This window comes from Cricetulus griseus, chromosome 6 (genome assembly GCF_003668045.3).
Source record: "Cricetulus griseus strain 17A/GY chromosome 6, alternate assembly CriGri-PICRH-1.0, whole genome shotgun sequence".
Taxonomy (NCBI): Eukaryota; Metazoa; Chordata; class Mammalia; order Rodentia; family Cricetidae; genus Cricetulus; species Cricetulus griseus.
Window position 1 is genome coordinate 55,754,744 of NC_048599.1, and position 19,085 is coordinate 55,773,828.

The window sequence follows — 19,085 nt, forward strand, 5'->3', positions numbered from 1 at the left end:
CCATCAAAACTGCCATTCAAAGGTGGTGGAGAGATATGTTTGTTGCTGGCCTGCTTAGCCTTCAGTGTCTGATCCAATACCTAGATATCTGAAGAACCCTGTTTGTTTGTGTGACTCTCCCCTGAATGGTTTCTCCATTTCAATCCCAATAACTAAAATCAACAACTTAGCTTCATAACTCAATTAGAAAAAGAATAACAAGCTAAACCCTAAATTAGCAGTTGAAAAAAAATAACAAAATTGAAACAGAGGTAATTTATTTTTATTTTATTTTTGCAGATGGTTTTTTTATTTGAATTAGAAACAAGATTGTTTTACATGTCAATCCCAGTTCCCTCTCCCTCCCCTCCTCCCCTACCACCCTATCTCTCCCCTCGAAACTAAAACCCTACCTATCACATATCCTTTCTGCTCCCCCGGATGGTGAGGCCTTCCATAGGGTGTCATCAGAGTCTATCATATCCTTTGGCATAGGGCCTAGGCCCACCCCCATGTCTTGGCTCAGGGAGTATTCCTCTATGTGGGATGGGCTCCCAAAGTCCACACTTAAGCTAGGGATAAGTACTGAGCAACTACAGGAAGTCCTGTAGATTTCTGAGGTCTCCTCACTGAAACTCATGTTCCTGGGGTCTGGATCAGTCCCATGCTGGTATCCCAGCTATCAGTCTGGGGACCAAGAGCTCCCCGATGTTCAGGTCAACTGTTTCTGTGGGTTTCATCAGCTTGGTCTGGACCCCTTTGCTCATCACTCATCCTTCTCGAAACAGGTAATTTAAAAAGAATACAGAAAATGGTAAAATAAAAAAAGAAAAGATCTGAAATTGATAAATCTTTAGCTATGTGCAAAGAGAACACAGCACAATGACTCATACCTGTGATCCAAGGTTCTTGGAAAACTGAGACAAAATGGAAATGTACAAGCTAGCCTGAATCAGGGCCCAACCTCATCACTTTCTCATCCTGCTTCCATGTCTACTTCTTCATGTTTCTGTTGTAGGTAACAGGTTCTAGCACCCAGCAGGAAGCATATCTTCAGAGTGGCTGGGAGTAGATCTGGGAATCCAGATCTGGCCAGAGATGGAAATATGAAATCAGATAAAGGCAGAGAAACACCCTACGAATAATAGAGACAGCTCTGTGGCTGATAGATAATAGGACTGAATCTAGATTCTGGTCATTGATGAGTTTTTCTACAAATTCCTGAATTAATGAGTGTGGAGATACCTAGGTCACTAGGTAGTCCTGCTGTTATTAAATAATACATGTAAAATTATTTGAAAACTCTAACATGCTAAGGCTATCAAAAGACAATGAAAAAATTTGATGTTTGTGGTTGCAATGCATAGATAATTGATAATTTTGTCTTACAAATGGAACAGGGGATGAAATATTATATATTATAAAAATTGTGGAAATATAGAAAACAGGAAATATCCCAGTAACAAAATCCTAAAAGAAGTCTAGTACCAGGTTTCACAGAACCCAGGCAGGGTAAAACAGTCTTTCGAATTTTCCTGCTTCTATAAATGGTCTGTCCGATATTCTAGGCCTATAGCCAAAGTCAGTTGCCTCAACATTGCAGAGAGACTTTGGGTGAGTGTCCAGATAGCCAGCTGTTTCTATTACCTCTTGCACCTTTTGGAAATCATTTGCTTGTACTTCCTGCTTACTCAGTTAACATTATTTTCCTTCTCGGGCCTTTGATGGGGTTGAAGACTAGATAGTCTCAGCTATTATTCTACATATCTTAGCTAGACAGTTTAGGCACAAGACTTAGACTCATCGGGTTAGGACAACTATTGGAATAATCTCTGTTATTTCCTGATCACCTATATCCTGGACATTCAGTATGTGCTTGTGTTAGTTGCTCGATGTTGTTCTTGTTGGTTTTAGTGCTGTTTTGTGTATGTTATTATCCTTTCTTTCTCTTGGACAACACTTGATGTTTGTTCTTATTATATATAGTTTTGTAATAGATTTAGATCCTTCTTATTTAGACAAAGGGGGGAAGTATTGTGGGAATTCATTCCCCCAATAGTTCTGGGGTCCCGACCTCAGGCTGTGACTTCTGTGTGTGGACATGATCTCTAATAAGGAAGAGGAGGGGTCTCGCTCACTCTCTTGGAAGGTCAGAGCAGAAGGGAGCCTAGTGGTTGTTCACATCTCCCATGGGCAGAATGGGGGGGAGGTAATGGTAGCTAGACCCACAGTGGCTTCCACCTTGTCCTGTATTCATGAGTCTGTATTTCCCATTGAATCCCCATAATAAAGACTTTTGTAAATTTTTGCATCAGCATCCCCACTCTTTTCTCCTCTGATTACTAAAGGGGATTTTTCTCTGTATTCTAGAACACATTCCCAAGACAGTAACTGACTAAGACGATGAGAGTCACTCTGGGCCCCATGAGGCAGAACTTCTGCCAGACCAGTGCTGCGCTGACTAGCCCATGAGTTGTTTGCCCTTGGACCAAGTGCCCACCCCAGATCCAGTCAGACAAGGCAGGTGGAAAGAGATGGAATTCCAGGATCTTTGCCCACGGCAGTTATTCAGTACTTACCTTAGGAAAATCTAAGTATAATCAGTGATAAACTGTGATGGGATAGATAGATAGATAGATAGATAGATAGATAGATAGATAGATAGATAGATGACAGATAATTGAATAGATAGATGATTGAGAGGAGGATGGGTAGATGATGATAAGTTAACCGGCCATGATTTTTAAGAAAAGAATGTTTCAAGCCCTCAAGTCCAGCATCAAACTAGAAGACTCAAAATATTAGGGGGAAAATGCAGCTTTAAATTCTGTCAAAGATACCTTTAGAATATCTTTTTTTTATTTGACCAGTATTTTATTTTAGTATAAGGCAATTCAAACTCCAGTTTATGATAATTGTTATCATTATGTAAATTTTGCTTAAAAAATAATCCACTGAGTTATTCCCAATCACATTTTACTTTTTTTGTTTGTTTGTTTGTCTTTTGTTTTTTATTGTTTTTTTCCAACTTTTTTATTTGAATTAGAAACAGGATTGTTTTACATGACAATCCCAGTTCCCTTCTCCCACGTGTCCTCTCCTACCCCCCCAACTAAAACCTTATCTGTCACTTATCTTTTCTGCTCTCCCCTTTAGAATATCTTGCTGTTTAAAACAAAAACTCATATTAAGAAACTATAACTGAGGAGCAACGAGGTGACTCCTTATGTAATGGAGTTTGCCATGCAAGCTTAGTGACCTGAGTTCAATACCCAGAACCCACATAAAGGTGGAAGGAGAGAGATAGATGAGTCCACAAAGTTTTCTTCTGACCTTCACATTCGTTCCATGACATGCATCATCGTCTGAAGCCAACATAGAGTATGTAAGACTCTGTCTCAAAAACAAACAAAAAGTAACACCTAAAGGGATTAGCCAAATGTCATCAAAGCAAGTGAAATAGCACGTAAGAATCTGTTCTAGGGGAGCAGATACTGTACAGTACCACAAGATGGCAGCATTGTCCCGTGCCTGATCTATCAGGTTTTTTTAAAAAAAAAAAAATGTGTTTCTCTTGCGCCTAATATCCAATTGTCCACTTTGTCCTGAAGCTAATTTTTGAGAGATCTGAGAAGCCTCCAGCTGATAAAAAAATACAATCTAAACAGTGCATTTGATTCCCAAAGTCTTGGGACCTGGTATTTAGTCTAATTATATATTAACTAGGCATGAAGACAGTAGCTTAAATTACCCTAGGATTAGAAAGAAGCCTTCTAGCCATGTCCTGGTTTCAGGAATTATATTGTGATAATCTTTGTTTTTCTGTTTATGTAATCCAATTTTATTATAGACATGGACTGATAGGTAGACAGGAAGACAGACAGATTAGAATCAATAATAGTACTCAAATATACACCAAAAGCCAACTGTGATGGTGAGTTCTACATAGCAGCCTAGTTAAGCCATGGTATCCAGATATTTGATCAAATTCTAATCTAGATGGTGCTATGAGATTTTTTTGGTGAGACTAAAATATGTAAGCATATTTTAAAGTATATTAACTATTAATAGAATAGATCTGTAGATACTTCCCTGTGCATGGGTGCGTGTGCATACACACACACACACACACACACACACACACACACACACACACACACACACACACACACACACACACACACCCTGAGTGGCAGGACCAACATAGCTTACAACCTTTCTGCCCCTTTTTCTGCTGCCCACTTCAGTGTTGGTCTGAATATACACAAAATATGCCACAGCTTCTCAGCAATCCTGAGAAACTTCCCAGCCCTGTTCCGATGTCACCAGTGAATCTCCTCAACAGCAGAGCACACCATTTGCAGGAAGCAGAGAACCCTTCCAGAATGCAGGGTGGAAGTGAATTGCTTATCCAGCAGGGGTCTTTTTCTCTTGCTAGGGGTCCTTAAGAACAGGGACTTCTGCCTGCCTGTGGACTCAGACTCTGTCAGCAGCTGTCAAATGCCAATGACTCTTCAGTTAGTGATGGGATTGGTATGTCTACCTTCTGCCCTCTGTGCTGGAATTTTTTTTTCTTTCTAGTGCATGTGCAAGTCTTGTGGGTGCTGTCATGATGGCTGTGGGTGCAACTGCCCTGTTGTACCTGGGAAACACTGTTTCCTTGATGCTATAGGCCACCTCCAGCTCTTACAATCTTTCTGCCCCCTCTTCTGTGAAGAGCCCAGAGCACTGGTGGGAAAGGGTGTGATATATGTGCCCCCATTCATGGTTAAGTGTACCAAAGTCGCTTATTCTCTGCACATTGATTGGTTCAGGGATAGGGTCTACATGTTGATTGCCATCTACTGCAAAAAGCTTCTCTGCTAGAAGTTGAGAGATGCTCTGATCTATGTAAATCATTAGGAGCCATGTCATACTATGCTGATTTAGCTGAGTAATAGTACTGGGTTCTCCCCAGGACCTAGGACCTATCTAGCCTCAGGCCTCTTTAACAGTGCTGTGTATGGGTTACATCTCATGAAATGGAACTTAGATCCAACAAGACCGTGGTTGGTTATTTCCATAACATCTGTACCACTGTTGCACCAGTGGGTAGATCTTGTCAGGCCAATCACTGTTGTGGCTCACAGGTTTTGCAGCTAGGTGAGACTGAGGATTAATTTTCTCCTCCAGCATCAAGCATAGCACCACTCAGAACCATGGATGACAGCCAGTAGGGATGAAGCATCCTGGAGAGCACCAGCTTGATTTCTTCATGTTCTGTCACTCAAGTATGTGATGTCTTCACCAGAAAGATCTCACCATGAAGCTCAGTCAAGAGTATTGACAATAGCCTGTAATGGTTGGGGATGGGGGTCTATGTAACACCATGGACCAACAACTCAAAAATCAGTAACCAATTACTGGTAGAAAACCTATAATCTTAAACTGTAACCCTGTGTGAAGTCACATAATTAACGCAAGGACCATGAAAAAGGTTGGCAATGGTAAAACATTTCTGAATGTGCAATAATCAAAAATTAATTCAAAATCAAGCAGGTGATGAATCTGAGGTGTTTCTGACAGAGTTCATCAGAACTGTGATACTTCATAACCACCTTGGTTCTGAACATTCAACATGTACTTTGTGCTACACAAACCATCACATCTCAATTAATGTTGCCTGCAATACTTTGGCTCAGATTCAAGATTGTTGTATGTTTTGAGTTGCAGTGTTTATATTGTGCTTTTTCTTCCTACAGGAACACAATAAATTACAGAAAATTATGACTTATAACATTTCCCTACCATCTTCGGGGTAGCACCGACCAAATCAGTGTATCCTTCAGTTGTATTGTGTTAGAATGTTTCATTTTTTTAAACTGCTGTTTGAATTGCTGACATGAATTTCAAAAAAAATAATTGAATGAAATTTGGCTTGGGGTTACAAATAACCTCCTTCCAACAATTTCTTTTCTCTTTTTTTAAAGATTTATTTGTTTATTACATATACAGTGTTCTGCCTACATATATGCCTGTAGGCCAGAAGAAGACACTAAATCTCATTACAGATACTTGTGAGCCACCATGTGGTTGCTGGGAATTGAACTCAGGACCTTTGGGAGAACAGCCAGTCCTCTTAACCTCTGAGGCATCTCTCCAGCCCCAACAATTTCTATAATAACCTTAAACACACTCCTACTACTTTGTAGTATGAATTTATGAATGATGTTCTCAGAATTGACAATTATAAAATAAAAAACACAAATGATGTTTTGGTACTTCATCCTGCACTGCTCACTGTACAGGGGAGATATTTTTATAGAAGATATGCCCATCTCGTTAGCATACAAATTTGCCTTTCATGATTTGGCTATGAAGTATCCCCATAGGCTCATGTGTCTGAACACTTGGTCCCCAGCCAGCAGTGCTGGTTGGGAAGCTTGTGGAACCTTTAGGAGAGGGGCATTGTTAGAGGAAGTATGTCACCGAGAGTGGTCTTTGTAGCCTGGCCCCAATTCCTATTTGCTCTCTGCTTCCCAGTATCCCTGCTGCCTTGCCTTCCACATCATGATGACTGTATCCCCTAGAACTGTGAGCCTAAAAAAACCCTTTCTCCCTTAAACAGCTTTTGTCAGGTATTTTATTACAGAAATAGAAAACTAAGACACATGGTTAATTTTTATACGTATATTCCACAAACATGTAAACACATACATATATAGGCACACACATACATATATGAATTGTGTTATGATAAAGTTCTTTATGGCATATTACCAGTATTTAGTTTGGGGCTTCATAGGAATTTCTCAGTGAAAGGTTTCAAGAAGGAAAAGCCTGAGAGTCCCTGGTTCTGGGCCCTAATCAACAACTACCTTTTCTTTAGTTTACAGTGAAGTGACAGTAGGAGCAACTTTTTACCACTTTTAGATGAATTTTCATTTCTTTACATATTTATCCGATGTTCATACTCAGAGAATATACCTGGGTCCCCCCTCAACCTACCCCCAGCATTCCCCAAAGTTCACCCGTCTTTCGTGGGCCTGCCATTCCTTTGCATTGCTTCTACAGAGTTCCTGATTTGCCTCCCAGATGGAATCTAGCCACATGCATGCAGGCAGGGCAACAGTAAACTAACAGAAATACTGTCTGCTTGACCTAAATAAACAGAAGACTGTTTTCATCCAAAAGAAAAGTCCAGAACCTGGGAAACTTTTTAAACTAAAACATGAGCATAGTTTGGAGCTCAATTTTAAGAATGACGACTTTGAAAAAAAAATATATATATATATATATATATATATATATATATATATATATGGAAATCTCTACCACTTAAAGGCAGCACTTACCCAGGCAGCAATGGTTTTAAAATACTTTCTACCAAACCACTTACAGTGATGGCTTTAGGGTTCTTGACAGGATCTCACACTGTAGCCAGGCTGGCCTCAAACTTTGTCTTCCTACAGATTACCCATGGCTGCTATCACACCCAGCGTATCGTACTCCCTTAATAACTAACTTTATAGAGTTGGATCCCTTCAACTGGCCTTCTCACGTATCTGGATGGGGTTTACAAATATCTTTTTTTGTGTATGTCTGAGTCCTTGAATGCATGTATGTGAACCATGGCATGCATGTATGGAGCCCATGGAGCTCAGAAGAGATGTCAAATTCCCTGGAACTGGAGTTATAGGTGATTATGAACTACCTGGCATGGGTGCTGGGAACCAAACTCGGATCCTCTGCAAGAGAAGGTAAGAGAACTCTCTAGCCCCAGGACTGGCAATTTTTTAAAAAAATGAAACATAAAGATCATGGAGTGTGTACCCCCCCCCCATGTACAGGAGAGGCAGTAAAAAAGGATGTTTGAAGTCATGTACATGAAGAGAAATACACACTGCTGTGTACAGAACAGTGTGTGATAAATAACACCACATGATTCTGATGTTTTTATTAGGTCCATAAAAAGTAGTTTTCATTTATAAGATCAAAGTCAGACAGAAGAATTTGGGCATACAGTTGGTACTGATCAATTGAATCCACACCAAAACTCACTGTGGACACATCTACATTACATTCAATGTCTGCCTATTACATGACACTCATGACAATGTCAACACAAAATGGACACCCAACCTTTCAGCTCTGTGAATATCTATTGTTTCAAGACAAGGGCAACTTTTTATTTTTCAGCCAATTTCTATTTGTTGAAGAACACAGCAAGACTATTATAAGGTTACATGCTTGATTATTATGTTTCCATGTTACTGAAATACAGCTAAAATTTTTAGGGTTTGATCACCTATCATTCTTCTGATTAACTATTGACCTTAAAATACAGGATAATTACACACACACACACACACACACACACACACACACACACACACACACACACATTTCTTGTGTAGATTTATCTTTTCTTATATTATGTGGATGAGTGTTTTGCCTGCATGTGAATGTGTTACCACATGTGTGTCTGGTGCTGGCAGAGGCCAGATTGAGGGCACTGGATCCCCTAGAGCCAGAGTTACAGATGATTGTGAGCTGCCATGTAGGTACTGGGAAGAGAACCTGGGTCCTCTGCAAGAATGGTACATGCTCTTAACTGCTGAGCCATCTCTCCAGCCCATCTTTTTGATATTTTAAAGTCTTTAAAACTTAATATAATTCTAAAAACATATGTGCCTTGTGATTCATTCATTAAACATGATTTATTTTAATACAGGTCAAAAAGTTCAATTAATTAACCAGGTCTCTTTTCATTTCCTGCCAGCAAAGGTTGGTTCGGTTTTAGATCTGATTACATATCAAAAGCAGTAGTGAATAATTTATTTCTTAAGATTAACTCCACAAATTACTGGGTAGCTCAGAAACTATTCCATTGCTTATAAATGTAAGTCACTGAAAATCCTTATGTACCACCAGCTCCCTGTGTCAGAATTATCTTTAGACTCTAAAACTTCTGTGGGCTCCACATCAGAACTAGTGAGTAAGAACTGAGGATGCCAGCGTTTTCTCAAGTTCCCAAGTGAGAAGGACACATGCCTTAATGTGGGAAATCCTGACAATAGCGACTAGACTGGGGGTGTGCCTCGGCCTTTAAGGCACACCAGAACCACCGGAGGACACTTCAAGTCAAAAATACAACAGATTCACTTCCATGGGCTGAGGGAAGTGTCCAGGAACAGCATTTTAAACAACCAACACCATTTGTCTAAAATCACCATGAAAAACCATCTACAGCCTTTGTCAGATGTCAGATATTTTATTATAACAGTACATTCTGTAATTTAATGACATTGTCCTGCAAGTCCTAGTGACTTCTGCTCTGGGAGTGACAGAAAGTGACTAAGAGTAACAGCCTTTCAATAGACACATTTGTATTCTTAAAGAGAAGGTCAAGAGCAGTGACTTGTGAGATCATGATTCATTCATTAAAGAAGGATAAGGCTCTTTCAAAGTAGCTAAGCCTTTAAACTGAGGAGTTTTTAACATCATTCATCTTTAATGGCCTCTTTATCATTCGCCCAGTATGTGACCAGCAGTAGTGACTCCAGCTTACTAAAGGTGGAACATGGAACATAAAAGATGCGCATTCTTCTCAGACCTTTGTAGTTCTGGTCTGCTCACACACAGTAGCGTTAGAATCCAGCTGCATAGGACACACTAACATGGGAACACATACTAATAGTCTTGATTTCTAACAATGAAACTTCATTTGCCCTACAAAGTAAGTTCCCACACACAACATCAGGAATATAACTAAAGGTATCGTGCTGCCTCTTTTGTATACTATTTACTGACATTCCACCGACCCTGTAATTACACATGACATGAGCAACATTAGACTTTGTTCTACTTATAAAACCACTGAGCCAGCCAGTGCTTTTAGTGCCTACTTCTAAAGGCACACGCCTTTAATCCCAGCACTCAGCAATAAGAGGCAGGTGGATCTCTGTGAGTCTGAGGCCAGCCTGGTCTAAATAGTGAGTTCCAGGACAGCTAGGGCTTTGTAGAGACCTCATCTGAGAAGAAAAGACAAAGAACAGACATGCCCTCCTTCACTCAGCATAAGTGCGTGAAGAGTGTCTGGTGGGTCCACCATGGCTGAACAACTTTACGAATGGATGGAACCCTGCTTAGAATCCCAAATCTACAAAAGCACCAACCCTGAAAAACAGAATGGCTGGAAGAATCTGTCTGTCATCCCCCCCACACACCCTCATCTAAGGTGCTGGATTTCCAGGGTACACACACTTCCTGTGTTCTTCACAAAGGCTTGGTGGCTTCCTTCCCAGATTTGTGATCAGACAATTGGAATTTCTCTTTAAGCAATGAAAAGCAATTGTCAAAACTCAGTGTTGCAGTGCAAGAAAGGCCTGTCATCATGAGAGGAGGAAGAGAAACTTTAAAATCAATTCTCAAGAAGCTCAAGCACTTGTACTCACTTTGAACTAGTGTTCAGACTCTTGTAATAACAGAAATGTTTTCCAGTTTACAAATGATTGAAGATAAAAGTAATACATTTTAAAATTAAGCAAAATTTAAAAATATCAAAAAGAAGGCTTCTTGAGTGAAGTGAAATGAAGTCACGGCGACACGGCAACCCTGGGAAGGGTTTCAAACATGCCCATGGCATAAGGCACCATCCGCACCCTCTCTCTGAACAACACTGGGGACCCAGGGAGTATGGCAGGGCAACAGACACCCACAGCTCGGCTCTCAAGTCCTTTTGGCTGGCTTGGCTGTCAGCTGCTTTTCTCTTTCAAATTCCTTTTCCCTCTGCTGTTCCCTTTCCAGCTCTTCTCTCTGTCTCTTCTGCTGGAGCTTAAGAGCTCTTTTCTGTAGAGAGATGGTGGGGGGGGGTGTCAAGGGCTACAGTTATGACAGAACTTAAAAATAATAATGTTTGTCTTGAGTTAACCAATACTTTTTTAGATTGTTTTTTAATTCTTTAATTACTACTCATATTTACATATCCATCCCCCCATTCCCTTGCCCTCCCATCCTCCCATGTTCTCCCCAACCTTCCCCAACCTACCCAATCAATACTTTTAAATTTATTTAATTTAAGGTCCTCTTAATTTAAAACAACAACAAAAACTTTACTCCAAGCTCACTAAATATAAACTGCAACTTCATATGCAGAGATGAGCCTACCAGTCCAGCTACTAGTGGAGGGACCAAGAGATTTTATTTTTAAAGGGAAATAATGTAGCATGAGTTAGTCTTTTACTGTACACAGAAGTATAACAAGTCATACTGATGAAAAACAACACACAAGGGTTCCACTCACTTTTAACTTGGATGTTTTCTCATGAAGCATCAGCATCTCTTTCCTTATATTCACCAGCTTGGCATGATAGTGCTTCGCTTCTGTGAACTTGACAGAGTCAGACAAAAGAGACAGAAATGCCAAGAATGATGACCATGTCACCATTTAAACTACAGTTCATCCTTCCTGAACTGATGAATTTTAAAATCTCAATTGTGCCCATATTTTAAGTTCTCTGATCCAGATTTCATTCAACCATTAGCAGGATTTTGAAAACATTTACTAAAGATGGGTATTGTGGCACACTCCTTGATCCCAGCACTCAGGAGGCAGAGATCTTTAGATCTGTGTGAATATGAGGCCAGCATGATCAGTATAGTAAGTTCTAGGCCACCCATGGCTACACACACACACACACACACACACACACACACACACACACACACATTTTCTCTCTCACACAAAGGTTATTAAACATAAAACAGACATTTACATTAAACAGATTATAAACAACAATTTGCTTCAAAAATGTACCCCATACAGAAATTAAAAATTAAAAGCCTTTTTGAGAGAACAGGACAGTTAGTGATGTGCCTTCCCGTAGGAAAATGCCAGTCATAGCACAGATTCTGAGAGAATGGCAACAAACACAGTCATATAACTTGGGCTTTTGAAGTCAGAATCACAACAGAGCCACTAATGGATACACATTGCTTCCCCAGAGAGAAAAGTGCAGACTCTGTATTGCAACCTGCAGTCCAAACGGCCCAGCTGGGAGAAGCTGAAGGGTGGCAGAGGTCCAGACAGGTGGGAGAGAATGGAAAGGGAACCTTATTCTCAGAGACAGAGAAAGAAGGGATGAGAAACGGGCCTGAAGAGAGAGGGGCTGCCTCTCACATAGCTACTAGTAAAGTCAGCTCAGAGCCTCTATGTCTGTGAGCTTTTAAGGCATTCCAGTTCCCAATTCCTACATGAGAATTAAAACCACTCTTGAGCAAACGGAAGTGAAAAATTCAGTTCTGTCCTTCCAGGCTCACGCAACAGAATTCTGTCCATTTATTATTATTATTCAATTTTCACTCATTCAACAAATACCCATCCAACCATAATGTCAACACCAAGGAAAAAAAAGTGAGTGAGTATGGCTATGCTCACCTCCTCCACAAGAAGTCAGTCAGCTGCTGAGAAGACTACACTCTCTGTGCCTAGCCTGTCAAAGCTGGAGAACACTGGTGGCTACATAAGGAAATGGTCTGACCCACATTTGTCATACAAAGTCTACTTGTGAGTGTTTAGGAACCCTTGCAATGTCATGCTGGCAAGTGGTTCCTAATGTCCAGAAAGGGAAAGGAGCAACACACCCTTGCCTATGCTAAGTCCTTTTTCTTAACTAGATGCTATCCCCTAACAGCATCTAGTGAATCCAACTATCTAACTACTCATCCTCAACATGTCCATCTCACCATGGCATTGGAAATACTAATAATTAAATATTAACCAAGACACCAAATAACTGACCCTGCAAAAATGACCACACTTTCCTTAGTGGTAAACACAGTGTCTCAAATGTCCCTTACTTTCCATTGTCTTTTTATGTCATCATTTCTTGAGATCTTCTCTACAACACAAACAGACTGAATTTCCTAATACATATTCAGCATGTGAAAGACAGCAACCATGGGAATCCTAACAAACCAACCAAGATTTCCCTGTGAAAAAGACAAATTCTACACATAAAAGTTAAGAAGACAAGACCGTCAAAATGCAGAGGTACAAAGCCTTTCTGAAACAAGACCTTGTTAAGTTCCCTAAACAAAATTATACTTACTAAAGCATTGATGTCCAGCATGGAGTGGCACTCTTTAAATTTTGAAATCTCTTGTTCCAGTGTATCTAGTAACACGACTTGGTTCTGTCTGAAACAAAAGCACACAGCCAGAGCCAACTTTACATTTCCTAAGTATGGGTTCACTACAAAGAACCACATTCATTCCCACTAATGAGAAAGCTGGAAACCCAGCTGGCAATACAGTGCCTGACTTTCCCAGTATCAGAGTTCAAAGACATATTCTGACAGCTAAGTGTATGCTTTACTTTTGTCATAACTTCAAACTTTAATAACAAAATGGTCAGATGACTGAAAAGTACTTTACTGTTTTAACAGCATTCTGCATTATCCCCCCCAAGCATTCTCTCTTATAGCATTTTGCTCACAAAACTCAATTTTCTCTGCATCCTAAAAATTGGAGCTTCCCCCAAAAGTAAATGAGAAACAGAGTTCCCTCCTTTGGCTTTGGATAAGATGCAGTGAAGGACAGCACTTGGGGGAGGGGGCACATGAGCTGCTCGCTGGAATCAGCACAGCATACATGGCCTTTCCCTCACGGCTGTGTGGCCTAGGAAAGTCATGTTACTGCTCTTGACCTAATTCTCATTTATACAGGGAGAAGGTCAGACAGGACAACTCCAAGGGTTCCTTAACATTTGGATTCAAATCCTATGAGGATGGGAGGGTGGAAGGGAGGGAGGGAGGGAGGGAGGAGGGAGGGAGGGAGGGAGGGAGGGAGGGAGGCTAACTTACTTCCTACTCCTCTCCTATCAATACAATCACAGGATTAAGTAACACAGAAGGGTCACCTAAATGAATATTTTAAAGGGAAATAAAACATGATTTGTTTCAAAATAAAGACCAGTGAAAGGTGAATTAGCAATGAGACTGAAGGTCAATCACATGTTCACCATCAGGCCTGGGTCTGGGTACCGATAGGTCACTAATCTGTCCCTTCAAGTCAGACAAGGGATCAAGGAGAGGAGTACAGAGTGGAGACCAGGACAGCAAAAGACAAGAGGTCACAACTGAAAAACAACAACAGAGGGTGAGGGGTGATGGTGGTGTGAATTAATGAAAGCAAAGGCTTTAGGGTCAATAAATGCCATCAGCCAGAGCAAACAAGGAAAAAAAGGACACAAATTGCAAGTATCCTTCATGGAAGAGATGATCATCATTGCTGTTATGGTATTAAAAGGACAGTACACTCCAACAAGTCTGAACACACATTAGGATCACTTTAGATGGAGCAGACCAATTCATTCAAAGACACCAGTTATCCACACTCACACAAGGAACACTCATTCTCAATTTTCCTATAAAGAAACTAGACTCTCTACAAGTATTCATTTCACTTTTGACATTTAGATTATGAATTACTCCGTGAATCTCATTTACAAAACACAGAAATGCTCAACGATCAATGATGCAAACGACAACACTGTCATACTATATGCCACTACCAAGTGGCATCTGGCTACGCAGAAGGAACTGACACACAGCCAGCTTTCTATTGGCTTACGTGAGTTCCTGCAGGGCTTGCTTCGACCTCTGCAGATCTGGTAAGTAGTGGGACAGCAGGCCTCCCACCAGTTGCTCCACAGCTTTGTCCTCCACAGTGAAGTCCTCTATCAGTCCTTCATCTGGAGAAGCATCACTCAAACCTGTGCTCAAGAGAAAAGCAAATTTAGGAAGCTCTAATGCTGCTGCACTGAAAGGAGGCTAGGGGAGCTCAGCCAGGGAGGAGGGAAGAAGCCCACAAAGGAGCTAAGAGGCACACCTTGCCTAACTACAGCAGTCATTCCTTTCAAATGTGTACCTTCTGAGCTTTCACTAAAACATGGCAAAAAAAAAAAAAAAAAAAAAAAGCTTTGTTTTAGGTTTTTCTCGTTTTGAAACAAGGCTTCCCTGTGTAGCCCATGCTGGCCTAGAACTCTCAATCCCACTGCCTCAGCCTCCTGAGCTGTGTATCACCAAACCTGGAAAAAAAGTAATTTTCAGCTTCAAGTACAGAACAAAGGCTAGAGTAAACAGACATTAGCATATTCAAATTTTACATGTTTACGTAAAATTTATGCTATATTTACCAAGCAGTGAGACTGAAGGATGAGTAATAGTTACTGAATTACTGAATTCTTGAATTAATACATTAATGCTTTGAAAAGCATGCAGAAATTACATAAATAGATGCTGGTGAGGCAGCTCAGTGGGTCAAAGTGCTTGCTATGCAAGCTGTGCCATCTAACATCCATCCCTGAACCCACAGGGGGAGGAGAGATGCCTCTGACAACTGTTCACTGACTCTTACAGGGACACAGTGGACATTCTCTCATTCATTCATTCATTCATTCATTCATACTCTCTCTCTCTCTCTCTCTCTCTCTCTTTCTCTCTCTCTCTCTCTCTCTCTCTCTCTCTCTCTCTCTCACACACACACACACACACACTCAGAGAAACAAGAAATAATAAGGAAAATAAAAACAGGGAGGATTGAGGCTAGGCTCACAACCAAATGGAAAAGAAAATAAAAATTGTTAAAAGAAATTATATAAACAAAAATGCAATATTTAAAAAACCAAACACAATAGAAAGAAAAATGCAGGCCATTTCTTTTGTTTAATATATTTACATATAAAGGAGGCTGTTGTGTAATGTATTAATTAAAACTCAGCACTTTGTGTGAACCAGGGCCAAAGCTAGGAAAATCAGCTGGGAAATGGAGAACCCACACCCTGGGCCTACTGACACAAGTTCAGTGATGTGTGCTGACTCAATTCAAGAAGGGAAAAAAAAAAAAAAAGATTCAGTGCCTTGATTTACTATAGGAAATAATGTATACTAATTGTGTCGTGGGCTAATCTAGACCTGATGCCAGGAATGATGTCTCATCCTTGTCCAGGCATTCAAATGACTAAAATAAATATACATCAATGACTATTTCCAGGAAAAAAAAGTACAGAGCCATTTTAAAGTGGAGTCAATGGATGTTTATAAGGTTTTTTACAATCAATGATTATGAACGAGAAAAGGGTAAAATGTTCACTAAAATATTACTCCCAAAGCACTTCACAATTAACATTAAGCTCTGAAACATGTTATCAATTATAGTCTAGTAACATCAAATTAAGATGGGACTGGAGGGATGGTTCAGTGGTTAGGAGCACTGGATGCTCTTACAGAGAACTCCAGAACATACTGGAATTCTCAAAGTTGCAAGGCACAACTCAAATGGGAAAGATGTAAGCAGAAACTGAAACAGTCCAAACCAAAAGTGAAATAGCAAAAGAGGAAGACTTGGTAACAGTGTGCTATTAATAATGTACCTTTGGGTGAAAAATGAAAAACATAAATTTGGAAAGGAATCCCACTGCTTAAGGCTGGTTTATAGTAACAGTGCAACAAACACCAACTTCAAATAAACACAGACAATGTATCATAGGTGAACAGAAATACCCAAATGATATTTCAACTATAAGATGTCACACACACACACACACACACACACACACACACACACACACACACTCTTTAACTCATATTGGATAGCTACCAATTAATGTTTTTATACAGTAGTTAGTTACTATGCTCCATGTACTAATTTTTAGTCATAACATGGCAGTGCACATTACAGGGGAGTATGCAAAGCCATTACCAAAATAGTTACAGAGCCTGAGGTAATTTCTAAAGGAAGTCTGGCCGTAGAAGACACCGAATGCCTTCATTTCTTTTCTTTTCCTTTTGTTCTCTTTGTTAATCACTGTAAACACTTAAGCCCATGGAAAGGGCACAACTTAAACTAAAAACCGTCCTTCTCATGACCTGACTCCAGTGAAGTCACTCTGCAATTTTCTCACACAGACATTTAGAAACTGTTTTACCCAGCCCATGCACACGGTCTTTTTTATCATAAATGAAACATACTATTCTGAAGGTCTTCTATTTTTTGTTTTAAGACAAAGTCTTGCCACACAGCCCATGTTGGCCTTGACCCTCCTGCTTGAGCTTCCCAAGTGTTAGCATGTGCCATCACGTGTAGCACAATGTATATAGATCTACTTGGTTCTTAGCAGAACCAAATTCTATAGCACTTGACCCAGTCTCCTGTAGATAGATTTCATTATTTTCACTTTTTGCTATTTCAAACAGTGAAAACGTTTGTGATCTTCTAGCTGATAGGAAGCTGCAGTGGTATTCCTAGCTAATCTTTGTGCATTCCTGTTTCTATGGAATAAATTCGTAGGTAACAGTTGGGACAACATATCTGTGCAACCTTTGACACTGCAAAATCCCTCCTAAAAGATGGCACCAACTTTCACTGCCACCACCACTTCCAAGTGGATACGAATCTATGTTATGAGTGTAAAGGATGAAACATTGTTAGGGAAACAAAATGAGGAAAGGTGGGAACAAGATGTGCCTGGAACATGGCATACGGAGAACAGGAACAGTAAACCGTTAACATGTGCTATGCAGACAGTCTGTGAGGATCCCTGAGTGTCAATTTTACGGGTCTAAACTTAGTGGTAAGAAGCCATTTAAGGATTCTAAGCAGGGGAATGACATGACTGGAGCTTTCTTGGAGAAGTACTGTAACAATAATAGAACAATGTTGAAAGACTAGAGATGGACTAGCTTTAGAACTCCAGGGTGCAAACACAAAAGGGAGATAACTGTATTGTAGAATCCTCTAGACTAAACAGAGGGAAAGCAATAGAAGAGTTGGACGCAATTTCAAAGTTTCATGTAAAAGTAACCTTACACCACTAACAGAAGATCGGACATATGAGGCTAGGGATCTAGCTCTGCAGCAGAGAACTTGCTTAGCATGAAGCCCAACCTGCAGCACCTATCCCCACCTCTCGCCCGCTCTCTGACATCTGCTTTTATTTATGCGCATGCTACTCGAGAGTTTTGTGCAAAAACAAAGAGTGGCTCCAGCTGCAAGTAGGTACTACAGGCTAATTACAGACACAACTGAACAAGTCACGAAGAGGGCACGCCGTTAAAGAAAAGCCAGGCCAGGAAATGCTGAAAGTGAATTTGTAGCTTCCTATTTCTGGAACCAATAAATTATTTTTAGAAGGCACGACAAACCTTTCTTGTCTAGGGCCCCTCATATGAATCAAGGCGCGTGGAAAATGCTTTGAGCGGTGATGTTCTCAACCTCACATAGACGATGGTGCACATGAACACTGCCTACCTACCCGGCTGTATAATAAATTAACCCTTTCGTTCAATGCCTTCGGGCATCGATGCTGAAATCTCTCCCGGAACTGTGGGGACGGCTGCTGGAGTAAGTAATGACGAGTGACGGGTAAAATAATGCCACCAAGCAAGTCAGACTATTTCATGAGTAGCCAATATTGGACAGTTCTCTGAAAATCGACAGTCTTTCTGACAAACTCATCCCCAACCACTGACCCTGTGACAAACGGTCAAAAGACAACACAAACTCAGAAATTTTCAACACGGAGCGCACGGAGTCGTGCGGTTCCCTGCGGGACCAAGGTTGCGGCGCGTGGGTGCCCCAAGCAACAGGGCAGCCCGCGCTCGAGTCCCACCCACTCGGCCCTTGCCCAGGTAGGCAGGCGCTGCCCCCAAACAGCCGTACCCAGCGTGGGCTCGCCGGCCTCCAGGCTGTCGGAGGTCCCGGTCAGGAGCCCGTCCGGGGGCGGTGGCACAGGAACACTCATGTCCCCGCTGTGAGTGCCGCGTAAGGTGATATGAGTGTAGGGAAGTCAGACGCCAGAAGCAGGACCCTAACCGGTTCCAGCTCCCGGCCGGTCAAAAGCCGCAGTGCACACGGAAGTGACGAAAGCGGAAGGCATCGCTCACTACAGCCAATCAGGAAAGCCCGCCTCCCCACCCACCCCACCCCCGTCAGCGCGGTGGGCGCAGACGTGCGCGTGCGTGTTCAAGTTTCTCAGAGGGTGGGCTGCGGTAACCGGAAGGACGGTCCCAGGACCCGGTGTAGCCCTAGCCGGGTGGACGTTTTAAGCAAAAGCCTTAAGAACG

The 19,085-nt window shown here is 41.1% G+C and overlaps 1 protein-coding gene across 1 annotated transcript; it reads right to left on the reverse strand.

The window, feature by feature from the left end:
• Positions 1–9,212: 9,212 nt before the first annotated feature.
• Positions 9,213–18,879, reverse strand: Bloc1s6 (biogenesis of lysosomal organelles complex 1 subunit 6). The gene is made up of 5 exons (XM_027421984.2): positions 18,682–18,879; positions 14,593–14,734; positions 13,071–13,158; positions 11,264–11,350; positions 9,213–10,809 (listed from the first exon to the last, which is right to left on the reverse strand). The coding sequence occupies exons 1-5, from the start codon at positions 18,761–18,763 to the stop codon at positions 10,690–10,692; spliced, it is 519 nt and encodes a 172-aa protein (XP_027277785.1). The 5' UTR covers positions 18,764–18,879; the 3' UTR covers positions 9,213–10,689.
• Positions 18,880–19,085: the final 206 nt, after the last annotated feature.

Bases quoted from the DNA above. Each gene is read 5' to 3' on its own strand.
- Bloc1s6 (XM_027421984.2), bottom strand. From the start codon at position 18,763: ATGAGTGTTCCTGTGCCACCGCCCCCGGACGGGCTCCTGACCGGGACC. The intron at 14,735-18,681 runs GTACGGCTGTTT...TCTTGAGCACAG, and splicing joins GGCCGGCGAGCCCACGCTGG to GTTTGAGTGATGCTTCTCCA. The intron at 11,351-13,070 runs GTAAGTATAATT...GACTCTGTCAAG, and splicing joins TGCTGGACATCAATGCTTTA to TTCACAGAAGCGAAGCACTA.